A 27617-nucleotide genomic window follows, 5' to 3' on the forward strand; every position below is an offset into this window, starting at 1 on the left:
AGAAAGTAGAAGCATGTTTATTTAAGTGAACTAAAATTATTTTCGTCCAAAATAATTTTCTAACAATAGAGAAAATGACCTTCTTGATAAGATTGCTACTCTTGATAGATTGGCCTCAGATGACGTTACTTAATGAACAACAATTTGGTCCCCTTTAAGAATTTATTTGAGGAGATTCTTGTTAGAACATATTATTTTGAGGCAGAAATCTAGGGTGAAATGACTTAAAAGAAGGTGATGCCAATACCGAACTCTTTTTGTGGTGGGGAATGGGAGAGGGAGGAAGAATTATTATGGAGCATGGGCGATTTTTTGGCTGAATGATTACGGATTACTTTATGAAGTTGTATTTAGATGAGAATATCGACTGTCCTTTATTGAGGGCACTGATTGGTGTTTGATTATGGGGAGTGAGCTAAATGGATCAAGAGATCTTTCAAGGAGTGCTAAATTAAGAGGGCTTTCTGGGATCTTGGTGTGGATAAGGCTCCGGTTCCCAATGGTTTTACTTTACCCTTTCTTTAGAGATGTTGGGATTTCATTAATGAAAACATAAAGTGTTTTGAGGAATTCCACCTCATTGGTAAAATTAATACTTGCATGAATTCTTTCTTTATTAATTAGTCCCTTAGAAAGATCATGCCCGTAAGGCTTCAGATTATCAACCTATAAGGCTAGTCACTGGTGTATAATCAGAAGAGCTCTTTCCTATGTTGACTTGGGTGCTAGATGGGACCATTTATGACCAGTAGAGTGCTTTGGATTACAAGTAGATGTTATTTGAGATGTCTCTCTTATTGGAAATTAGCTAGTGAAGAAAAATAGAATATTTAGAAAACGAGGTCTGGTCCCCAAGCACTAACCACATGCTTATTGCTAAGGTATTTGGAAAATGCCAATTCCTTCAAAAGTAAAGGTGTTTACATGGACTGCCATGCAGCGGAAGTTCTACATGAGTAAGATGTTAGAAATCCGTTGACCTCACCAAGCTCTTCCTCTGGACATCTGTTTCATGTGTTTCACATGGGACTCTGGACTAAGTTGATTCACATGTTTGGGCTTAGCCAGGTCACGCCCCCAACGATGGAAAGATTTTTTTTTTTTTTCATTCATTCATGAGGAACAGAGGGTGCAGAAGTATTCCCAACACTAGTATAAAAATATTCTGAACATTAATGTGGAAATATTCTCAACACTGATGTGGAAATATTCTCAGCATTAACATTGAAATATTCTCAGCATTTAATTCATTATTTTCAGCCTTTAATTTTTGATTTAGTAAAAAACCAACTATTATTAGCTGTATCTTTTGGTATTAATTGCTAGATTTTTTAACGTTATTAGATTTTATTTTTGATTCCTTATATACTGTAAACTAATTGTCAAATCTTCCTATAAAAGGAAAGTAATTAATTATAAAGTATGTATATATTGGTTGTTTTCAGCCATTCGAAGTGCAGAAAGAAATTACTCCATTTCTACATGGTATCTGATCAACTCAGACTTTGACAGCCTGCATTCTTGAAAGAAAAAAGTCCGTGGCTGCTAAGAAAGGAGCCTCCTCGATAGATGTCATCCCAAGTCATATAAGCCAACTAGGAGCCTTCAACGGCTAGCTCCTCACTATCACCGGCCACAAATTAAATGGCCAGAATTACTTGCGATGGTCATAATCAATCCTCACCTTCAGATCCGGAAAAGGAAACGGTGAATACCTTACTAGTGAAGCTGTACAACTGAAGAAGGAAGACACAACATATCAAGCATAAAAAACAGAAAATAACCAATTAACGTTGTGGCAACTAAATTTAATGATGAGTAAAATAGGAGAAAATTTTATCACTACGAAATTGTAGCAGAAATATGGGAAGCAATAACGGAGGCACACCCACACATAAAAAGGACGTCTGAACTTTTTGAAATCAGATGCCTTCTTCATGATCAATCATAAGGAAAATTTATTGTCACTGAATATTTCAACATACTCAACCATCATTGGCAGCAACATGATGTGTTTGAAAAACATGTGGAAATGGGAGATGGTGATTGTATCACAAGAAACTTTTGGAACAAAAGAGATTATACAACTTCTTAATAGGTAAATAAAAACTTAGATGATGTGCATAGGAAGATCCTTCCCAAACGACCAATTCCCAGCATTCGTGAAGCATTTACTGAAGTTAGGCGTGAAGAAAGCTGCAGGAAAGTCATGATGGAAACTCATAATTCATTCAATAATATCGAAGCAACTGCTTTTATAATTATAGGAGGACAACGACCACTCAACTCTTGGAAACAAAGGAAGGAAAGACCAAAATGTGATCATTGTTACAAGTTTGGTCACACTAAGGGTAAATGTTGGGATTTTCATGGGAGATCAGAAGATGCAAAACTTAGGCAGAGCAGAAGTAATTCAGCCACCTCAAGAGAAAAGCTCAAAAGTACTGGGACATCTGTCTTCAACAAAAAACAACCAAAATTACTCCAACAATTGTTTGTACAGCAAAACAATTCACCTGTTCCCTCCATAGCCTCGAGATCTATGGCTCACAAAGGTAACATCCTATATGCCCTTAATGTTGGAAAGGAACAATTTATTGTCTGAATTCTTGACTCGGGTGTCTTTGACTTTATGACTGGAGATTCCTAATTATTTACTAACCTTATTCCATGTAACACAATCACAAGTCATTGACTTAATACTTCACTCTATGTGATTTGTTCCAAAACTAGATTGTTACTAGTTATCTATAAGCAAATTGGCTTGAAGTGATAATTGTGTCGCTAAATTTTTTAAAAATTTGTGTGAATTTCAAGGTACGGACACAGGGAGGACGATTGGAAATGGCAAGGAGTGTTTCGGATTGTGCCTCCTCACCTGTAACGACTTTGAAAGTGGACAAGCTCTACATATTAGTGGTCTAGTTTCACATAACGCTTTAATTAATGCTTCCAATAATGACATTATTTTATAGCATTTTCAGTTAGCTCATCCCAATTTTGTGTACTTTGAAAAGTTATTGTCGTTGATATTCAAAAACATAATCCAAAATTATTTCAATATGAAGTCATCAGTTATTAAAACACACACGAAATCCATTTCCAAACCATTCATATAAACTCTCTCATATGTTCATAATATTTCATAGAGATCTATGGGGACTAGCTCGCGTTAAGCATGTAGTTAGGTTTCGTTGGTTTGTGTCCTTTACTAATAATCGCACTCATTTGACATGGGTTTTTCTTCTTAAAAAAAAGTCAGAAGTTGAGTAACTCTTTCGAAATTTTCACAAAATGATCCAAAATTAGTTCTAAACAAAAATGAAAGCCTTAGAATAGATAATGCCAAAGATAATGTTCTGGGAGGTTATTTGTTGGATTAAGGAATCATCCATCAAAGTTTTTGTCTAAATATCCCACAATGACATAAGATTGCAGAAAGAAAAAGCATACACCTCCTTGAAATCGCGTGTTCTTTGAGAATTGTAACTATTGTTCCAAAACATTTTTGGGGGGATGCCATCCTTACTGTAGCTTACCTCATAAACTGAATGCCATTTTGTGTTTTCAACTTCCAAATCTCATTCAAAATTCGTCCTAAACATTATCTTTCTTGCCTTGTGTCAATAATTCCACTAAAAGTATTTCGAGTTCTGACTTTGTCCATATTTATCTCACAACTGTGAAAAACTCGACCCTCATACTATAAAATGTATATTTTTGGGATACTCACCAAATAAGAAAGGTACAAGTGTTATTCCATAACCACTCGGAGATATTACCATTTTGTGGATGTCTTTTTTCTTTGAGAATGAAGCATTTTATCGCGATATTGCCATTTAGGTGGAGAGAGAAAACAATGAGGAATGTTAGTATCGGGATTTTGAGATTTCATTTCTAGAACCAATCCCAAGTTTTCCAGATCTCTTTGAATTCGCACCTCGAAGTGTAAATTCTAGCATTGAGTAAGTATTTCCAGCATATAATTCTCCACCTCCGAAGTTACTAAGAAATAATGTGCACAACGAGTTTTGTACCTATGCAAGGAGAGCACATGTTCCCATATTGGAGAAAAATTTTCAAACACTGCCTGAACCTGAATAAGAGTCCAATTCGAATTCATCAAATGAAGGTACTATAATTTTTGAAAATTATAGAAATAATTTGAGCTGGCTTATTGCTCTGCGGTAGGGTGCAAATGTATCTTTATGGTAAAACTTAAGGATGAAGGAAGCATCGACCAATATAAAGCACAATTTATGGCAAAAAGATTTACCATTGTTATGGCGACTATCAAGATACATCTGTACTAGTGGGTAAGCTAAATACTATCTGTGCTCTCTTTTCATTAGCTGTAAATTTGAATTGATCTCTATTCTAGTTAAATTTGAAAAATGTATTCTTAAGTAGAGACCTAGTTGAAAAAGTGTATATAAAGATCTCTCTTGGATTTGAAACTCTAGATATGAGATATCAGGTTTACAAGTTAAGGTCATTATATAGTCTTAAGCAATCCCCAAGAGTTTGGTTCAAAAAATTCACAAGACTACTGCAACAATGTGGATATTCTAATGTCAAGCGGGCTATACACTATTTATAAAGAAATCAAACCATAGTAAGTTATCTATTTTAATAGGTTGATGAGATAATTATCACTGGTGATTTCACAAAAGAACTAATTAATTTTAAGAAAACTCGGGCTAAGAAATTCGAGATTAAAGATATAGGAAATCTTTGATATTCCCTAGGAATGAAGGTGGCAAGATCAAGAGAAGTAATCTATATGTCTCAGAGAAAATATATCATAGATTTGCTTACCGAATGTGGGATGTTGGGGTTTAAACTAGCTGAGACCCCTATGGAAACCACCCATAAGTTGGGGATGTCTAGAAAAGAAAAGGTGTTCTAGTTGATAAAATTCGGTACCAAAGATTGTAGGCAAACTCATTTACCTCTTATATACACGTCCAAATATTGGAGTTTTTGTTAACATTGTAAGTCAACTCATGAATAATTCACAAGAAGAACATACAGAGGTTGCTTATAGGATTTTGAGATACTTGTAGTTAACACCTTACCAGAATTTATTCTTTAAGAATGGCCTTGATAGAGATCAAGGTGGCACAAATCAAAATAAACTACATGGGAGCTCATGGATACATGAGAGCTCATGGCTACAAAAGAAATCATGGCCACATGAGCTTAGGAGGTCACGGCCACATTAGAGGAGAACAAGATACAACTAAGGAAGTAAAATCAAAATGATAAACTACATTGGAAATTAAAAAAAAAAATGGCCTCTTCAGTGTCAGCTCTCTTTACTCTTTTTTAGCCGGTCATAATTCTAATGAATAATATCATTTCTTCTAAAACATCATTTGGAAATCGCGTGCCTTCGTAAAAATAGCTTTTTTTGCTTAAGAAGCTGTAAAAGAGAAAATCCTTACAATGGGCAATTTGATAAAAAAAGGGCACACTACTATCAACAAGTGTTTCTTATGTAAGAGATCTCTTGAATCATGTAATTATCTACTCTTGAAATGTTAAAATCTCACAAATTCTAGAGCATAATACTCGGACTTTTGGGAATTTCTTGGGTAATGGTAGATTCTGTTTCTCTCGAACTTTTGGCATGGGAAAACTTGAGGAGCAACAAAGCGCTTACATTAATTCTTCTTACCATATTCTGGGCTATTTAGAAGGAGAGAAACAAAGATTTTGAGGGGTTTGAATAAGATTTTAATAGCATGAAGAATAAATAGTTTCATTATTTTGACTCTACTGTTTTAGGGTATAATGTAGAATATTTTGAAAATTTAGGTTATATTGTAGATATGTTAATTGCATTGTAAAGTTTTTGTAAATGGATAGTGCTCCATTGGCACCTCACATCAATACATCTTATCTTCTTTTTTTTTTTAAAAAAAAGATACAACTAAAGAAGCTCCTCAAGACACAAGTCATGAAGAAGCCCGTCCACATGGAGATAAGCATCGGACGGATCCAACTCAGGGTACACTTAGGCTATATGGATGGATTATCACCATGTCAAGTGGATTGATCACAAGGTCATGGATCAATAAACTCAAGAAATACTTTCAAGCTTATGTTAAGGATGGATCCATGAAGAAGAAAGTTTTGGGCTGAACTTGGAAGGCCTTGAAAGATGGAGACTAAGCCCATGAAGCCATGGAGAGAGGCGGCCAATAACTTGTCCTATAACTCATGAATACCGAGCACTAAAGTGTCATACACATGGACTCTCGGCCAGCTCCTTCGCAAGAGATTTTATTCATTTACAACTCATCAAAATTGGCCAACAAGGAGTCCTACAAGTCATGAGTTTCATCCAAATCTTCTACAAATCTTTTACAAGCAATCGACCGTCAGTATCCTACAAAAGAGTCCTTAAATTCTTGGACTCTCGGGTATTTCATTCTTGGAAGCAGATCACTCTTCTTGGTAGCATCCTAGCTGATTACTTCTCTTCTGAAGCATATTTAACATGTGTATTTATCCAAGTATGGCCAAATATCACTCATCTATTAAGTCCTAGCCGAGCAAACTACTACAAGGGCCGACCAACTAAAAGCATAAAGAATCCTTAATATGTATCTTAGTCATGTGTAAATTATGATGTTATCACCTATGAGTAGTTGTTATTGAGAAGTCCTTGCTAATTAGTTAAGAGTCCTACTTTAAAGTAGTTTTTTTATATTAGGACTTTTGCTGATTAAGGTAACATGTTTCAACTTTCAACCTTCTTGTTGCATAAAGAATTTGTTTCAACTTATTAAGGTAACACGTAGCATTTTAATCAATTCATTTTGTTGAACTGATTTCAATTTATCAAGATGTTTCTTATGTCATTTTAATCAATTCATTTATTTCTATTATTTTAATTCCAATAACAGGTTGATTGTGGGTTAATTAAGTTTTTATGGTAATTGTGTATGTGTGAGTTCGGATTGCATAGTTGGTTATGGATTTTGCATCAGGTCCAAAACAAGATGTATAAATTTATAGTGATACTATTGGGTAGGATCTGTCCCAGACTGGAGATCAACTTTTGGTTATTGTTCATATATATGGAGAAATTTGGTCACCCAGAGAAGAAAGAAACAATATGTGCTATCTAGAAGTAGTATGAAAGCTGAATTGCGCACTATGGCTAATGCAATCTGTAAAGATATTTAGATTAGAAGATTACTCAAGGAATTAGGAATCAACCTATAAGACCCTATGAAGTTTTTTTGTGATAATTGGTTTGCTTTAAGTGTTGTAAAAACTCTAATTTATCATGACAAAACTAAACATGTTGAGATTGATCATCACTTCATCAAAGAAAAAGTAGAAGGCAATCTTATCTAACTGGTCTACATACCACCAAGGTCACAAGTTGCAGACAATGAAAGCCTTGCCTCGAAAAAGCTTTAAAGGCCTAAGTTTCAAGTTTGAGATGAATAACATTTTTAACCCAGGTTGAGAGCTAGTGTGGAAATATTCTCAGCATAAATGTGAAAATATTATTAGTATTGTAAATTTTAGGAGAAAAATAATAATTTTATTATCACCCTTTAGGTTGTTACACTTAGAGTATTTATAAAATTCATAATCTACTAATAAGAAACTTTTTATTTTATTAGAATTCTAATAATATGATATAATTATTCTCATAGAATCCTAATTACATAATACAATATAATAAATAATAAACTAAAATACTTAAATAATAACTTATACTACTCACACTCTCCTTCCTTCAAGTTGGTCCGAGGATATCTCTCATGCCCAACTTGCAGATCAGGTTTTGAAGAGTCATCTTGCAGTTTATCAGTACCAATCATCTTTCTTGTTTGAATATTATGATTTTAGTAGATTTGTTGCACTTATAGTTGATGAAGAGTTAAATTAAGAAAGGATACGCTTTAGGGTTTTGAATCTCCTCATTCGAAAAGACTCTAACTATTGGTGGGTCAGATGTTTCACTTTTCTCAACTAAATTTTCTTGAGCTCTTGTAGGTCCACTATTCTCTCATGACCTCTAGTTTGTTTTCCATGCAACTTCCAGTAAATTTCTCTAGTGTGCTTTGACTTGTCACAATAGTCACACCTCTGTATATTTTTGGATTGTTCAAAATGAGTAACTAATGCAGCTTTCTCAACTGGTGTTATGTAAAACATGATACTTTTTCTACTTTTTTCTTATTAGATATAAGTTTGTTCTAATGAAGAAAAAAGATCCTTACCAAGCATTTGGACCTGTATTTAATCATATTATGTGTTCAAACCAGTTAAGAAATCATAAAATTCGCTCTTTTTCTATCAATTTCTAAAATTTGACTGCATTTGCAGGACAATCTGCTTGAAAGTCTTGATAGTAATTTAATTCCTACCATAATTCACTCAGTTCAGAAAAATATTATGAAATAGTAATATCTCATTGATTTGTGCCATGAACTTTATTCCGGAGTTCATAAATTTGACTGTTATTACCCACTTGTGAATATGTAAAAGATGTTGTATTTCATATTTTTTTTGCAGTATCGAGTAACAAATATATTCATGCAATATAAGGTTGCATGAAATTGATTAACCAAGAGATTACCAAAGAGTTTTCAAAGTTCTATTTGTTATACTCCAAATCACCTGTAATTTATCCCTGCAATCTTCTAATCTTGATAAACAATAAATAAAATCTTGATCAAGTAAGATAATTAATTTCATCAAGTTTTAAGGGGCTTATTTGTAATGAGAAGTTATCCGAATAAGAAACCATCACTTTTCTTGCTTATGTCATTTTAAAATGCTAAAGACAAAAAAAAAAATACCCAATAATGGAAAATAGATCTCTTAATTTATACCAAAATAACCAAAAAAGGATAGAAAAATACTGAAATCAGATTTGTTTGGCTGTCTGGCTCGGTTCTGCTCGAAAACAGCTCGGCTCAAAAACAGCTCGGCTCAAAAAATGGCTCAGCTCCGACTAAAAATTGGCTTGGCTTGGTGCAGTGGCTCGGCTCGGGTTGCAATCGGCTCGGCTCAACGGCTTCTTCGGTTCAGGCAGATCTACAGTACACGGTGGCCAGAAAAATGAAGCAGATTGGGGCCAGAAAAGCTTCCGCGTGCAGCTCTGCGCGTGGTGGAAGTTACTCATTTCACAGCTCATCGAAATTGGGATGCTATCATTTCAATTCCATAGGATGTAATTATTTTTTTTATCTTGTGACTTTGTGAGGAGGATGTCTCATCTTCTGATTTTGTTTTTCTTTTCTTTCTCATATTAATAAAGTTTCTTTTTCGATCAACAAAGTCTGGATTTCGAGAAGGCTTATAATTGGGTTAGCTGAGGCTTTGTCGAAAAGTTTTGGAGAGAAAACGTTTTGGTGCTATGTGGTGGGCTTGAGTATCGGTTGCTTCCCTTCTGTCTTTTTTTTAGACCGCTCTTCTGGACAAGTTGAACACTAAGGATTTATTCCAAGCTCTCAGACCAAATCAAGTGTTATCTCCGGGGGTGCGCATGATGTGTTATAAGGCTGTAGAGTCGAGTCTCTTGGTCACCTTTTCTTTTCGCATTGTCATTTCGGCTGGAAATCTTGGTCCCTGTTTTTTGACAGTTTTCATGTTGTCTGGACTTCACGAAAAAAAGTTGTAGGAGATTTCAACAAATGTAAAGAGTGGCAATGGTTTTTAGTGCTGAGATCTTTTCTTGTGGCGTTTCAGTACTTAAGTTAGAGAGAAATGCTAAAATCTTTAGAGATTATTATTCTGTTATTTTGGTTGTTTGGGACAAAAGCTCTTTTTGGTTGTCATTTTGAGCTATGGCCGATAGTCATCTGATCTGTTTTCTTATTTTTTATTTTTTTTTAATAAAGTTCCTTTTTGTCTAAAAAATATAAAAATTTCAGAAAAGATTTTTTTTTTTTTTTGGCAAATGAAATCCTGGCAAATGTTAAAAACTTTATGTTAAACTGTACTACATCAAGGTGACGTCACCACCAGACTTCTGAACCCCAGAGTAACATCCAAGCACACATGATCCGATGTCACCTGTGCCTTATTTTGGCCAATCTGAAGATTTTCAAGTTCTCTCTTTTATTTTTTTTTCATGTATTTTTTATTTTATTTACAGTTACTGCTTTTCTGGTTTTATTTTGTGTTTTGAATTTTATTGCATAAATTTTTATTTCATTATTTTTTAATCTAAAAATAATTATATTTAAAATTTTGTAATAGAAAAAGTAGGATTTGTAGGAAGATAAATATAGTACATATGTGGGGAATAAGACATCCTTTTCAAGATTTCAACTAGAAGAATCGAAAAAACCTCCAAAAGAAAAACTCAAACCAAAAATAACTGAGCAGAGGAGTTTAGAATCCAAACCCACTTAATTACAAGATTATCACCTTCCAGTTTTATGTAACACCGAGGGAGCAATGTCTGAAACCATCCATGAGCTTTTGCCCTTCGTGTGGGGAAAAAGTCGTTCTTCCCATAGCACCAAAACATTTATTCATATTTAAAAATTTTATCGTTCCTGGGTCCAATTTAGATTTAAAATTTGAGGTCAAATGTTTACAACTTATCTACCTTCTAACTGAAATGTACTTGCATACTAATAAACATATCAAAAATTTCATTTTATTTTAATGCTGGAAATTATAATTGAAAATTTCATGTTTTTAAATTTTTAAGTTATGTTAGATATTTATGTTTTATTTATATATTACCTTATTATTTTTGAAGTGTTTTTAAATCTAGAAAATAATTATAATTTGAATGATATATGTAATATTTTAAAATTTTATAAAATAAAATTTGTCATGGTTTGGAAACTGTGTTGAAATTGTTTTTCCTTAAGATCCAGATTATATGTTAACACAAATTGTATATATAAATAAAATTTTTGAAAAAAAAAAAAGATAGAATTATTAATTGAAATGTTTATTTTTATACATATATTAAAATTAGTAAATACATGATCTATTATTTAAACCAAATCTAGAAAGGTAAATAAATTAAATAGAAATATGATTTAGATTTTATTTGAATATATTTGAGAAAAAAATTTATCGAATAAAAAATTGTTCTTATTATTATGTTTGTTGTTTTTTTCAATAATTAGGCATTTACTATTTATCTATATTTTTAGTTATTATATGTATAAATTACTGATAGCAACTAAACACATTTTCTTATAAAATAAAAGACATATAGTGAAAAATAACCAAAACTCAAGGCTCAAAGTAATTTCTACAACTAAACAGGCACTTAAAATTCTGATTCCTCCCTGTAGAAGTCTATTCTTTCAATTAAGGCTTCTTTGCAGTGCTCATAAGAACTAGTTCAGGATCTTTGATGTTGGGTGCTATAGTTAGACGTAGAACATATGATCTTCAATTATACTTCTGCAAAACTCAAGTTATTTTTATTATTTTAATTTTATGTTAATGCAGGTGGGATTGCAGTTTCCGGTATGGTAGCTTAGTGGAAGAGGTAGATGGGCACACTGCAATACTTTATCATAGACTTCAACTCGACTGGTTTACCATGTAATAGTCTTTAAAATTGTTCAGCCTGTTATTTATGCAATGATTATTATTTACAGTTATTTCAAAGATCTTAGCTGATAGATAATTTATTGCAATTTGGAAATGAATTCACTAAAACCTACTGTTTGGATGAGCTAGTAAGATAGGCCGACTTATAGGTCTTGCTTGTCTCTACAGAGAGATTTTTTGGCATTGTCATTTTAATAATGATTTCTTTCACATGGTAGACTGAAACCAGAAATTGTGTTATTCTGACCTTTCTAATCTATTCCAAAATATAACAGCATTTTGAATTACTTCATTCCAGTTGTCACCAGAAGAAAAAAGAAAGGTGAAAAAAAGAATTCGCGAAAACGTAATGCTCGCGTGAGAACTAGAATAGGAGCTAGTAAGATTGGTGTACTTAAAGGTTTCTCTTGTCTGTATAAGATATTTTTTGGTACTGCCACATTAATACTGAGTTCTTCTCACAGTTAGACAGTAAAACTGAAAATGGTGCGAGTATGACCTTTCTAATCTATTCCAAAATTTAACAACATTTTGAATTAATTTATTCCAACTGTCACGAGATGAAAAAAGGAAGATGAAAAAGAGAAATGAAAGCAGAAAATGAACATTTTGCAAGGAGATTTGCTTTCAGTGGTAGTGTAGACTGAAGTGCAGTTTTAATAATGTAATTAAGCCTGCAAGTACTGCCATATTTTGTTATGATGTGAAGAATTTTGAATGTTTACAGACCTATACAGATAGCCACGAAAATGTTCTTCATTTGTCTGATATTTAATGCAAAAACTCTTATGTCTGTTTTTATGGTTTTACCTTTGTATCTCTTTCTCTCTTAATAATAATTTTTTTTATTAGAGAAAGTTTGATAATAAAAATTGTTTTATTTTTTGGACATGTTCTTTGTTTATGTTGTAGACTTGTACTATTAATCCAAGCTCATCTATTAACCCAAATTTATTCCAAAGTGATCTATGAGCCAGATTTAATGCTTAAGAAAGTTCTTTATCAAATTATTAGATTTCAACAAGGATTGTTTGTCTTCTATGGACTTCATTTTACTGTACTTGCAAGTCTATGTGGTTGCAGGTTTGTGTGGCCACGAGACCTTTGCTATGTCCGTTATTGGCGCCGGAATGATGATGGAAGCTATGGTAAATTCTTTACTTGTCTCCTTGTTTGAACTTAAACCTTATTATTCTTCACACTAGTGATTTTCTGTTTGGTTGTATATAGTTGTATTATTTCGCTCTAGGGAGCATGAGAACTGTGGTCCACAACCAGGTTATGTTCGGGCTCATCTTGAGAGTGAGTTTTGGAGCTTTCTACTGGTTTAATGGGGAATAGTAGCATGTTAACTTTATTTTGAATTATCTCACCAAGCTGACATGTTTTCATTCTCTTAGGTGGAGGATTCAATATATCCCCGCTGAAATCAAGAAATGGAAGGCCAAGAACACAAGTCCAACACCTAATGCAGATTGATTTAAAGGGATGGGGTGTTGGTTACATTTCAGCTTTTCAGCAACATTGTCTTCTTCACATGTTGAATAGTGTCGCTGGTAAGTTTTTTTCCGTACAGTATAAATTTTTTGGTAAATATTATCACTTTTGCTCAGACTCTGGACTTCATTATTTGATACTGTTTTGCTTTTTTTTTGTGTGCAATTATTTACTTGCCTACATTTCTTGGTAGCAAGGAAGCATTATGTTTTGTTCTGAGAACTGTGGGATTAAAAACCATCAGAGTTTATATAATCAGGTTATAGCAGGAAACTTGATGTAAATTGATTTGGTATGCTTGGAAATTTTTTCTTGAGGCATTTGAGAACTTTAAAGTAAGTGAAATTTCTCGATCATTTGGTTACCTACTTTTGCTTTTTCATTACAAGTGCTCACTTGACTTTGAAATTGGTGATTATGGGCTTAATCACAAACATAGGGGTAAAGTGACAACCTCGAACATTCATTGCAAAAGGATATTTTGGGTCCCACTGTTCTTTGCTGCTTGCCATTTGTTCCGAAGGCACTACATCACTTTCACATATTTTCTTATAGAAAATGAGGAGCCCAAGTTTTCAATAATGAGTCCTATAGTTAGTTTGTTTTGCTATTGATCCTCTTCTAGAAGGGACTCAGTACATGCCTTTTACCCACCATTTAGGACTTAAGGTCCTCTAGGAGGATCTTAATTGTCAATGGCTGGCAATCTTTCTCTAGGCTCTTTTATATATTTTCCCTAATGCCCTTTTTTGAGTAATATGTCAATCATCCTTCAACTAGAAACATTTGTGACGTCATGGCCTCTTTCTTGATAAAATGGGCAATATTTCCTTGATTGCTTTTGGTGGGGCCACCAGACATCTTTTTAGGCCATTTAGTGTTTGGTATTCAATTTCAAACAAAATGTGCCCCTTATGCCCCTACGAGGCATTAATTGGGTTGTATTGGTGAAACACCTTGTAGGGGGATTAACTACCTATACCTTCAGTTGGGTCTTTTGTTTTGCCGATCTTGACCTTAGAATCCTTCACTTGACCTTCTAATTCTTCAAATTTTGTGTCTTCTTCTCTCATGGCGTTGGAATCTTTCTTATTGTTGATCTATTTTATTGCCGTCATCAGTAGCTCTTCCATAAGGCTGTAGGGATTTTTGGCTAGCGAAAAGGTGGTATGAGGGTTGGAGACCATTTAATAGGGCCTTACCTTGACTTCTTGGGTTAAATCTTTGCATTCCAAGACAACGACAATTAGTTTGTCTAGCTCTCAATAGATAAAAAAAGAAAGAAAGTTAATTTTGAATTAGAAAGCGAAATGTGACGTACCACAAATTTACCTAGAAAAGGTTGTAAGACATAGTCCATAAGTCTCATGAAAGTGTTAGGGGTGTTTGATAACCCAAAAGGCATTACCAACTATTCATACAATCCATACTTAGTTTTAAAGACAGTCTTTCACTTATATCCAGGTTTCATCTTAATCTGGTGATATCCACTATTAAGATTTTAGTAAAAATAGTAGACCCACTTGATTAATCCAATATATCATCTAACCTAGGGATAGGGTGTCTTTACTTTTCCGTAATCTTATTGACGACTCAGCAATCTACACACAGTCTTCAGGAACCATCCTTTTTAGGCGCAGGTAATATGAGAATAACACAAGGGCTCAAATTCTCTCTCACATGTCTCTTACCTAACAACTCCTCTACTTGCTACTGAAGTTCCTTTATTTCATTGAGATTACTTTGATAGGGTGGGTGCTTGGGAATTGAAGCTCCAGGGATAAAGTGAATCTGATGTTCGATCCCTTGTAGTAGTTGTAGATCATTCAGAATCTCCTCTGGGAACACATCTTCATATTTATGCAAAAGAGAGAAAACAGAATTAGGCAAAAAAGTGTCAAGATCAGAAAAATTAAGCTTCTCTTCTCACATATCGCTTTTCTCACTTTCCTCTCCCTCATATATAAGTACTCTTTTTTTTTCTCTCCCTCACTCTCTCTCATTGAGCCTTCTTTATTTTTATTTTGGGCCTCTTTTACACTCAGTGGATTTTTTTATTTTTTTTAACCTCTTTTCTCTCAATAGGTCATTTATTTTTCCGGTCTCTTTTTCTCTCAGTGGATCATTCTTTTTCTTTTCGTCCTCTTTTCTTTCTTTTTCTTTTTTCTTTTTCTGAATAGTCTTCAAAAGATTTATTGATTTTAATTTGATTATAATAAACTTTTTTGGGGATGGAAGTGTCAGCATGTGCTTTACGTCATTTAGACGTAAAGAGTATTGATTTTTAAGCCCGTTGTGATGTACTTGTCTATCATATTGCCATGCTCGTTCAAGTAGGATATGAGTGGCGTGCATGGGAATGACATCACAGCATACCTCATCTTTATACTTGCCTATAGAGAAGGGAATCTTGACTTGCTTATTTACCTTGACTTCTCCAAACTCATTGAACCAATGTATTTTATAAAGATTAGGATGTTTAGTGCATGACAACCCTAACTTGTCAACTAGCAACATTGACACAACTGCCCCCATATATGATTAAATTACATACCTTCCCATTCACATAACATCTGGTTGGGGAGATATTCTCTTTGATTGTTATCCATTTCCTTGGATTATATATTCAGTGCTCTCTTAACAATTAGGATCTCACCTTGCACTGGGACTTCTAAACTTTCTTCAGAATTATCTAGTGATGTTATACTATCATCATCACTACTGTACTCAATGACACTCTCTATCTCACAGTTGTCTCACAATAACATGATATTTTTGTTGGGGCATTGCGTGACGATGTGTCCAACTCCAAGACAAATAAAACACTTAATAGAACTTTGTTTTGGAATAGTAGTAGGTGGTTTAAGGTTACTATTAGATTCAGTAAACCTAGATTTGTCCCTCCTTCTGGGCTATCTAGAACTATATTGAGGTGCAGACTAGTAATTTCCTCTAGAGGAGGCACTGTTCTTCAGTTGTCTCTCAATCTTTATAATCATGTGCACCATCCCTTCTAGATCTATATAGTGAGTAGCTCCACAACATTGATAATCTCCCTATTCAGACCACTCAGAAATCTAGTCATGGTGGCTTCTGACCTCATAAATTCTGACCCTAATCATTGCCATCTCCATTTCCTTGTGGTAGTCTTCTACGGACATGGATCCCTGGATCAATCCTTGGAGCTTTTGGTGCAATTCTCTGTCATAATGAAATGGAATAAAGCTTTTTATCATGATAGATTTCATCTCTCTCCATGTGAATATAGGTTGGTCTCCATCTTTTCTCTTGAGAGCTGTCACTTGATCCCATCAAATAAGTTCATAATTTGAGAACTCGACTGCGGGTAGCTTCATTATAGTTGTGGCAGTAAAAAATCAACTGTATTTTCTGTTCTCACTCGAGATAGGTCTCTGCATCATTCCTGCCTCTGAACGGGAGTATCTGCATCTTGATGGATTTGATGTCATCATCTTCCTTACAGACTTTTCTTCTATTGACTTCACTATTGTCACCATAGTACTCATTATCATCCTGGCAGTATCGGCGTCTGGGATGGCTACGGTTCCTTCCTCCATCTCTCTCATCCATCCTTGTTGCTATGCCTTCATTGAATAAGCTCAGTTTATTATACATGTCATCCATCAACCTTCATGCAAAGGTCATAAGTCAGTTGATTTCATTAGGCTGTGACATATATGAAAAAAAGATGTTAATGGAAAAAAAAAAGAAATCACTCTCTCACAATCACTTGTGTTTACCTCCATGTTTTCTTCCATCAAGTAAAGTGTTGGAATTGGATCTCTTGAATTAAGACAACTAAGGTTGTCTTTAAGACTCTGCAAAAAATCCTAAAAAGGATCTTGTTCTCTAAAAGCTCAGCGGTAAACACACAGAAGAAGAATATGTGATGCTTTTATGCTTATAGCTAAGTAGTTAGGATGCAATTAACCACTTAGATACATAATAGAACTAGAGCATTAAAGAAAGAATTAAACTAGGAGTAGAAGAAAGACAATTCTGGACTTAAAGCGTTAAGGACCTGGTTAACCCCTATGGATATAATTGGAATGCTATGCCTAATTATTATATTCCAATGACAGTTGCGCTCTATGACTCACTTGAGTTTCTATGATGTAGACATTAATGCACAATAATGAATGCACTATTGTAAAAAGAAAACAAGGGAATCACGCACTTTTTTGAATTTTGATCTGGTAGTTGATTGGCCTTGTTTGGATTAATACTTGATATTAGAATTTGCGACTTCAGAAATTTTTTTTTTTGCTCTTTATTTTTTTTTATTATAACGACAATAATAAGGAAATTCCTTGAAAAAGACTAGATGAATTAGCACTTTATGTAACAAGTGCTAATTTTTATGCAAAAAGTAAATGTAAGGTAGTAAATCGAAAGATAATAGATTTACCAGAATCTAATCTTTGATATCAACTGATGTAAAATCTGGGATCAACAACGCAATCTAAAATTCTGTATATACATCAGCAACCAAAAATTCAAAAATTTGAGTAAACCCTCCTTACATGACCTGCACTCAACAAGGGAGTGAAACTAAGGTTATAGGAAAAGAGACAAAGAACTAGAATTGAAAAGGCACCACGAGACTTACCTCGATAAGTGATCTTAATTCCTTGCTCAATAAGCGTGTTGAAGACACGCTCACTGAACTCATTCTTGGAAGGTTGGAAGCTAAAACAAAGATATCTAATCTTTTTAGACTTGCCATCCATTATTCTACTTGAATAAGAATTAAATATCCTAATCTGATTCTTATTTCTACTTCAAATAGGAAACTAAAACTTAATCTAAAATAAACTCAATTGAATTAAAGATAGGATCATTTCGTTTGGCAGCTTGTAAGATTCCTTCTTGGACTCTCATTCATTTTTTTCCTTCTCCCCTCTTCATACAGTCTTCTTCTTCAAGCGGTCTTCTTCTTTGATTTTATTTTCTGATTTGAATTAGGAAAACTTGTAGGAGCTGGCGGTTCAAGGGATGAATTCCATGTTGCTCTTGGATTGGATGTCATGCCGCGGGTGGTATGTGTTCTCCTCCTCCCTTGCCCTTTTCTGCTTCTTTCTCTGTTTCTTATGTCCGCAACCAACCTGCATCTTCTGCTGGTACATTTTGTTGAATCTGATTGTGAGTCTTTTAGCCTCTTCAAGGAAAAGATTTCGGGCTTCCTACTTGGGTGAGAACCCTGCGCGAGCGGGCTGGAAATCCTCCCCTTCCTCTCAGCCATGGATCTTCAAGGCCAAGATCATGCATGGTCAAGACTCTTCTTGATTTCTCGAACCTTTTCTTACTGTTTCTTGGCCCGCAAATTCTGTTTCTTGGGTGATCCACTCTTGGACAAGAAGATTGAAGGCTTTTTGGACGTTCTTGGCTCGTGCTTGGGTGATAGGGCCTTCCGGATCTTGAATCTTTCTTCCTAATTCTCCAAACCATCTTCTTGATGATTCTTGATGTTTTCTTGGCTGGGTATTGTATGAGGAATCAAGGCTGGCTGGTTGGAGCTTCCTTCCATGGTGTTCGGGTTTACATCAGGTCTGTTATGCATAACCAACTCCTTCATCTCTTCTGCCACTGATTTATCAATAAACGAGTTGGAACTCCCATTTATTTGAAAAAATCAAGATGGCTTTCTTATTAAGGAAGCCCTGAATCGTGGCTGTTCCGCCCTGTGGACACTATGCAATTGCTTGCAGAGACAGAATGATAGGGTCATCTTCATTCTCCTGTTTTTCTTCCTCCAAAGAATTTTCTTCTTCATCTTCCTCCTCTTTACATAGCTAAACTGCCATTACTATTTTTGTTTTGCACTGGTGGACAGGAAAATAGTTATCTCCACATCTATAACATAGGTTACTCCGTTTCAATTCAAGTTGATTGGGAATCCAGATTGGCATGAACTTCTGTTGAGTTTGTGTTTTGACTAATTTGTCTGTGGTTGCTAGATTCCCTTAAGAATTTTGAATGGATTGTTGGAGTTTCAAATGTACTGTAGGAAAAGTTAATTGCCGAGTTTTATTATGGTCAATAGTCTCAACTGTCTGCTCTTGCCACAATGCCAATTCAAAGGCACGGTTTAAGGGGAGCGGCTGATGCGTCCTTACCACTGGACTCAGCTCTTCTTTTATACCACTAATGAAACTAGAGATAAAATCTTTCTCTAAAAGTTTTGGATTTTCAGTCAGAAGCAAGGATCTCATTTCTTCAAACTTTTCTTGATACTTAAATTATAATATCATCTTGTATTAGCTTTTTGAATTCTTCTACAATGTCTACTCCTGCCAACCCTCTGAACCTTCTGCAGAGTTCTTCTACAAAAACATTCAATTCAAACACCCTAGAGTTGTTTGCTGCCTCATGGAATCAGATTTCCGTCTCCGAAGTACAAGGATGTTGTTTCTACTTTATTTTCATCAGATATGTCGTTTATTTAGAAATATTTATTGCCTCTGCAAACCTATGTCCTAGAGTTTTTACCCTCAAAGATAGGTATTTCTATCTTCGCTGTAGGGCTACCTGTTGAGGTACCTCGCGGCTTTGCGTGCTACTACCTCTGTCCTCTCTCGGGCTAGGAGTTGGAAGCAAGCCTTTATCAGGATTGAAAGCAGCAGATGAGTGGCTTACCTTAAGAGGCGAGTCATTCAAACACACACTGCTTTGTAATAGTTCTCTCAGTTGGTCAAACTTCTGGTCAAACAGAGCTAACTTCTGAAGGAGGAAAGCCTTCGTCTGTTGTTTGGAGTCGTAGACCTCAGACATGAAGTCTGAGAGTCATTGGTCCACCTCACGAACATTCTCTTCTAGGGTTTGTATTTTCTGTCATTCATTCACCACAGCTTTCCCTTTGTTTTTCACAATTGTCACAAGACTGGCTATGGTTTTCTCTTGGTTGATTGACTCTGAAACCAAGTTGTCAGGTACTTGTGACATGTACACGAAGTGAAACAATAAAGACAGAAAGAAAAGGAGTTAGATTGGACGGGAACCAGTGTAGATCGAGAAGAACAGAGAGGAGAAAAGGAGACTGTGTTGGGATTTTGAGAAAGAACACTTGAAATATTGCTTACCTGCCTCTGATTTACATAGATACAGGTAAATATACAAAGAATATGTAGAATAAACCCTGAAATCGTCGGACTTCGCTCCATGAAAATCATGAGCCAGTAAAAAGCCCTAAATGAAAGTTCGAAATGAGGCTAGATGCATTTAACCTAGAAACTTTGGGATTTATATATCTTTTTCAGATCAATGCCACGTGTTCCTTACGTTCCCGTCAATGTTTTATACATAGCCCTTTGTAGCCCTTTGTTTCTTTACACGGGATGGTGCCACGTGTCCCATTTCACCTTTGGATGTTGCCACGTCTCCTGTATACTTTTAAAGGAGCTAATCTTCTACTTTCAGTTCCAAGTCCTTCCTGGTGCAACTGGTTCCTAACAGTTTGTTACAGCTGTTATTCTTCAAAAAGGTTGTTTTCTGCCATGTGTTAACAGACATGTCAATTGTGGCACATTTATGGTGTTAATTTATTGGAGTTAATTCTAGTTCTTGTAAGAATAAATGGTTTGTATTTCCTCCAAAAAAAAAAGATGGGAATGAATGGTTTGTGAAATAAGAAGATAATTAGTGATGAATTTTAGAATAAGTTTTTTGAGTACTTTCTTACTCATTAAGATTGTTAAGTTCTATCGAATGGAATCGTGTGTTTTTTATTGAATAACAAAACCTTATATATACATATTCTTGAATGTAAGAAAAGGAAACCTACAGTTACCTATACACAAGTGTATTTAACTATTAGTACCTTTAGCCTTAATTATCCTAATTACACATAATATGTGTTTTTCAATTCTGCTCCTCAAGCAGGTGAATGTACATTGTCCATTTCCAATTTGGTATTGATTGATTGGAATACTGGATTATTTAATCTAACTTGAGAGTGCTACATCAGAAAAACACTTCTTTCAATTGACTTTTCTATTTTGCAGCGAACAAAGCCACACTTTTTCACACCACAACAATACTTCTTTCTTCTTCTCTCTTCCTATATTTATTTTGTTATCATTTTCGGAGGATTTTTATTGTTTTTGAGAGGCAAAAGAGTAGTCATATAACAAGGCACCAAGGGATTCCTACCTAAATGCAAAAGAAGCTTTACAAATTCCAAAAGGAAAAAATATGTACATGTGAAGGTTACTTATATCCTCTTGGAGTTAAGAGGAGGATGATTAAATAATATACTAAATTTTTGGAACCATTGATCTCCGGTTCTAGCAAAAAAGATAAAAAATACTATAAAAAACCATCTTCTTCCTTTTTTTTTCTTTATCCCAAATTCCAAAACTACTTCACTAAATTTGTCAAATCACGCACGAGAACTCTGCTTCAAACCTTAAAAAGATTTCTTCAAATGACATATTTTCTTGTACTTCCTCTGAGCAACAAATCTAAGTGGTTGTTTCATATATATTTCTTCTAGGAGATTGCCATGAAGGAATTCATTCTTGATATCTAACTGGTATAAGGGTCAATTTCGAGATGTCATAATAGAGATGAGTAAACGGACAAATGTAAATTTGGCTATCAGAGAGAAGGTATCAGAATAATTCACCCTATGAGTTTGAGCATAACGTTTTGCTACAAGTCTGATTTTAAGTCTTGCCACAAAGGTATCAAGGTTTACTTTGACTGAAAATATGCATTTACACCCACGACCATTTTGCTTTTGGGTAAATCTATCAAATCTCATGTATTATTTTTATCGAAATCATTTATCTCGTTAAACATTACATTATATCAATGAGAGTGATTCAAAACTTTTTTAACTATACAAATTATGAAAATTGATTGTATAGAAGTAATGAATGAGGTGGACGAAGGAAACAGATGATCATATGAAATAAAATTAGCAATGAGATAAGTAGATTTAGGAATGGAACAGTAATGTTTACCTTTTCGAAGACTAATGGGAAGATCAAGGTCATGTGAGGTAAAATCAGATGACGAGAGAGCTAATGCTAGACATGTATCATTAGTCTGTTGTTTTCTAGAATAGACATGAATAATTAGTGGTGCTACTTAAGTCGGAGACACACCACCACTATCATCAGTTTGCTCAAGTAGAGCTCGAAACACATTATCTGGAGAAATATTATTATATATTTGTTCAGTAGAGGCACTTGGTGTGAAGTTATAGATAAATCACTAATTGTCCGCCTCTTTACTTGTAAAATTGGACAATGAGGAGAAGGTGTATTCTCGGAAAAGATTATATTAATTTATACCAAATATTTATTGAGATTTAGAGAGAAGTATCGGTATCCTTTCTGAATGCGAAAATATCCCAAAAAGATATAGTTCAAGACATTTGGGTCTAATTTTGTTACAACAGGCTGGATTTCTCAAACATAATAGGTGTTACCAAATATTATTTGCAATGAAAACAAAAACTGCTTTGGAAAGGAGCACTGTAAGGAACATCTCCATTGGGTACTATAGATGAGAGACGATTAATCAAGAAACAAGGCATGGAAACAACATCAATCCAGAATTGCTTATTGACTTGCGTTTGGAACAAAAAGGGTAGAGTTGTCTCAAGTAAATGCCAATTCTTCTTCTTAGCGACTCTATTTGAGATGGTGAATTAACATACAAGAATTAATGAAGAATCTTGCATTGTGTTGAATTAACATACAAGAATTAATGAAGAATACTGCATTGTGTCATATAATTATGAAATGAGTCTGAAATATATTTTTTTTACATTATCACTTCTCAATACATGCGAAGAAACATTAAATCGGGTATTAATTTCAACATAAAAACTAAAAAAGTGAGAAAATACTTCAAAATAATTCTTTATAAAATATATTAAAGTTATTCAAAAAAAATCATCCACAAAAATAACGAAATATTTAAACCATATTTTAGATGGAATATAATAGGAGCTCCAAACATCACAATGAAATAACTCAAAAACAGACTCAGCTTGTCTGTTAGCTCTTGAACTTGACGAGTTACGGTGATATTTTCTGAACTGACACGACTCGCAATCTAATGAAGGGGCATTATGAAATTGATGACATAATTTATTTAATACAGGAAGAGAAAGATGTCCCAATTGACAATGTGTTTCAATCGGAGAAACGAGACTATAGCAGGCAACCGATCGAGACATTCAAGTATCAAGAATATAGAGATCATCTGATACATGTCATTTATCAATAATCTGTTTCGTCTAAAATCTTGAAGAGCACAATTATTAGGAAATAATGTAATACGACAATTAAGATTTTTAGTAAGCTTACTCCTAGAAATCATATTAAAAGTAAATTTAAGTAGATTTAATACAGATGACAGGTTAATAGATGAAATTGGTTTTATAGTATCAGAACTCACAATGTTATAGGTCGACCTATTAGTAATGGTTATAGGAAATGGTGTTTTATGTGGTAAAAAACTAGAAGAGATATTAGGATTACTTGGCATGTGATCTGTAACATTAAAATCAATCACCTATCTATTCGAGAAGAAGATAAGATATTTTTTTTTTCTTCTGATTCAGCAAGAGTAGAAAATTTATTTAAATATTTTTGATACTGAGAGAATTTAGCATAGTTGTTATCTAAAATTATAACAGTTCTTTCAGAAAATGAGCTAGTAGTAACAACAAAAATATTAGCTGTTTGTGTTCTTCGATTGCGATTTTACAATTTCTTATAGTATCGCTTTATATGTCTTCATTCATGACAGTAGTAGCAGACAATATTACTACTCATTTTAATTGAAGAATTAAGATGTCACTAAAAACACCCAGACAAACAGCAATAAAAGATAGACGGAAAAACAACAACACTACAAATAAATCATAAATTCAAACGTAGACAGAGTATCTAGACCCACTTGAAAACCACTAGAAGCTCACGACCACCAGAGGAAAACCATGTGTCACTGCACGTGCCACCACTGGAAACCACGCATCGGCCATGCGCCACCGACGGAATACCATGCACGGCCACTAGAAGTCCCATGCGATGCTCCTTCAACCAGAAATCCCCACAGAGCCACAACACGACCAAATTTGGAACGGATCTTCGCAAAGTCGCGCTGAAAACCTATTGGAATCTAGCTTTCGCATGATCTAGCCGTCGCCTCGGCTTCCTCCTCTCTGGCCTTTTGGTTTCACACACAAACCGGTCAAGTAGCACCTTTGGTTCCATATGTGCACAGGGAGATTCGCACAACTATTTTATGTCGATCTGCCTCCTTCCGCGCACCCGATCTACCCTCTGTCGCAACTGTTGTGCGCTTGCCAATAGATCAGTCAAGTGACTCCATTTCGCACCGATCTGCCACCTTCCGTGCACCCGATCTGCCCTCTGTTGCGGTCGTCGCGTGCTTGCCAACAGGTCGGTCAAGCGACTCACCTGTGCGTGTCTAGTTGTTAGAGCTCGTCTGGAGTCGGCTCTGTCAATCGCGCGACTCATCTTCTCAGTGTCTGGTCGTTGGAGTTCATTTGGAATCCGCTCTGTCACTCTCTACTGGCACAAGAAATGGTCTAGTCTTGCTCTTTTTTAAACTCTATCTCTGATATCATGTAAAATAATAGAGAAATATAAAAAATATTTCTTGTATTTTATTCTAATGGGTCATAGATATATATACACAGAAGAAGAATATATATATGGTAACATAAACCATCCTGTTAATGTTAATATATATAGGAAATCATCTAATGATTACGTGAGAATATTTTGTAATATATTCTACAACATTGTAACACTTTTCAGATAAACTAAAATCAAAGCCAATAGAATGAGGGAGATAAGCTTTTCCTCGGATTTGTGGACCCCAATGCCAGCCCAAGGCCATAATTCATCTGCAATTTAATTAATGCCAGCTCAGGACAAGTTTAGGAACAATAGAGAAGCTCCCATAACTTTCTTGCCTTTGCACACCAAAGAAGATGGCTGGGAGATTCACTCTCTTGCATGCACATTGGACTGCCATTAACAATGAATCTAGCCAAACGACTACCCAAGAGATGAATTTTTGAAGGATATCTTGTGCTCTCTCTATGTTGTCTCTCTTTGTAATGAATCTTTTTCTTGATTAAAAAATGCAAGCAAGGAACTAAGTGTAAGTTTCGTCCAACTCTTGTGTCAAATTTTTTTTAGTCTTAATATATGTAATCAGAATGTAATTTTCTTGTGTTTTGAGTTATCATTAGCGCCACTTTGAATTCTTTGATGGTGAGGAACTAATTCCTACCTTTCAAGGTGGAAGTTGAATTTCCACTGTCGAGGGATTCAAGGTTGGCTGATGGTAACTTAAACATAAAAAATAATTTTCCAATTATCTATAAATGAAAATTAGAACTAGGAGTTTAGTAGGAATTGGATGAGAATTGAATCAAACGTTGTGTGGTTGTGTTGTAATTCTGAATATGCACACGAGTTTCCATTAACTACTACTAAGTTAATAGATTCTTCTTTCTGGAAGTCCAGAAAATGGTCCTCACCCGAATAATAATGGGTTTAACTGTTGAGTATTGTTTCTTGTAGATCTTATTTCTAATTGATGATTATTTTAAGCTTAATGCTGTTCTCACTTTTCTGCTATACTGGTATGCAGGTCTGCGGGAATGGTTTGCACAAACAGATGAAAGGGGTTCCCGTCCAAGAATCCCTGTTATGGTGAATATGTCCTCAGCTTCTGTTTCTTCAAACAAAGGCCACAAGCTACAGGATTCATCTTGTCTTTCTGCCCCTTCTCTTGATCAAAACAATGCTGCAAGCAGAAACTCTGTGATGATGGATGAATTCTCAGATGATGATGAAGAATTTCAAATAGCTGAATCAGAACAGGAGGTATGTATTTTCTGAATTTTTTCATTTTTTCCATGTTTCATTTTCTGGTTTGTATTTTTGCTTCTTATTTCTAGATTTTTATACTTGTTTTTATTTTTAGGCTTATACAAGTAGGTTGGAGAACGAGACCAAGAGAACAGGTGAATGATAAACAGATATTCTTAATCATTATGCTTCCACGTCTTGAAGAAAATCATTTTTATAGAATTAACCAGGACATCTAAACTGCATCTATTTTTTTTCGAATGTGTAATATAGGCATGTTACATCTACAGCTTAACCTAAAAAATTTGATCCATCAAAGGTTAGAAATTTTTCGACTAGCAAAATCTATTAACATTGCAAAATTCATGAATTGTAACTACAATGTTTTCTCATGTATTCCGATTTCTAACACAAAAGATTTGACAAAAATAGAAATTGCTTTTCTCTCCACCCCCCGAATTTTTGACAGAGAAAATTACATGTAGATTGAAGAACGAAACGAGTCAACTTTTTTCTCAAATCTTTTTGTTTGGAAGATCCATTATTCACCATAATATGTTTTATCCATTGAAGCCGTGGAAGAAGAACCAGTTCATCAAATTGATTTATCATGCTTTTCGGGTAATCTACGACATGATGACCGTGATAATGCTCGTGACAGTTGGAAACTATCTGATGGGAATAATTTCAGAGTTCGAAGCAAGCACTTTTTTTATGACAAAACAAAGGTTTTTGAACCTTTCACTTGTTTCTTCTGTTATATGCTTCTTGCTCATGTAAGCAGGGTTTTTATACCGTGATAACAAGCATCTTGGTTTTTCTTTTTTTGAAATGTTATCGTCGTAACAATATCTCTCAATGCACTATCAGATTTGTTGCTATCATATTAAATGAATAAATATACAAAAACATGCCATAGAAGCACATGCAAAATCATTTAATTACGAAGGACTTTTAAGCAGGCATTAAATAAGATGGAAGTATGGGAAGCATAGGAACTAAATAAAATTTACTTGAATGGAGCAAGATAAAGAGATTAAGTGACGATGAAACTAGGATTTGCACATTTCTGAAAAATTTTAGAAACCTTAAAAAATTTAAATTTTATCCAACAAGAAACTCTAGACAGCACATTGGTCCAATTTCCTCTTAAATTGGTTTTGCTTGAGGTCATGTTTTGGCTGGCACTCTTGATATGTGCAGAAATCACGAAGATATTCAATATTTGCGTATTTTTTTCCATATGAAATTATACATGAGCAGTCCTCTATGATATGTAGTGGCTGGTATTGCTGCTACTAGTACAGTTTCACTAACTCTTGCTTTTGGAATGTTTCTGAAGATTCCTGCAGGAAAGCATCTAATGGATCTTGTTGCTGTTGATTGGTTCAAAGACACTAAAAGAATGGACCATGTTGCCAGACGTCAAGGCTGTGCAGCACAAGTAAGCATTGAAAGCCACATTTTTAGTACCTTTGACCAATGTTCTGAAAATCTGCAACTTGCATACTGAGAGGCTGGTAATCTTTTCTTGGACCAGTTTCTTCTAATATGGGATGTAATTAGTAACTCATTGAATCACAATAAGAAGAAATATTTATTCCATTTGAGTTTATCTGAATATTGATTTTCTGAATGCTTATGTTCGGCATGTTGCAGAACCTGAACATT

At 34.6% G+C, this 27617-nt stretch overlaps 1 protein-coding gene across 4 annotated transcripts in view; it reads left to right on the forward strand.

Moving 5' to 3' along the window:
• The window catches only part of EDR2 (ENHANCED DISEASE RESISTANCE 2), a 71589-nt gene that overhangs the window by 36348 nt on the left and 7624 nt on the right, over positions 1-27617 (forward strand). For all 4 annotated transcript variants that reach the window (XM_022047410.2, XM_022047407.2, XM_022047408.2 and 1 more), the window contains exons 10-17: positions 11458-11553; positions 12646-12710; positions 12793-12864; positions 12963-13118; positions 25726-25961; positions 26062-26101; positions 26520-26674; positions 27289-27390. In XM_022047410.2, the coding sequence (XP_021903102.1) occupies positions 11458-11553; positions 12646-12710; positions 12793-12864; positions 12963-13118; positions 25726-25961; positions 26062-26101; positions 26520-26674; positions 27289-27390 (922 nt within the window). The remainder of the gene's footprint in view (positions 1-11457; positions 11554-12645; positions 12711-12792; positions 12865-12962; positions 13119-25725; positions 25962-26061; positions 26102-26519; positions 26675-27288; positions 27391-27617) is intronic.

Source organism: Carica papaya, chromosome 3 (assembly GCF_054855325.1).
Source record: "Carica papaya isolate Zhongbai chromosome 3, ASM5485532v1, whole genome shotgun sequence".
NCBI lineage: Eukaryota > Viridiplantae > Streptophyta > Magnoliopsida > Brassicales > Caricaceae > Carica > Carica papaya.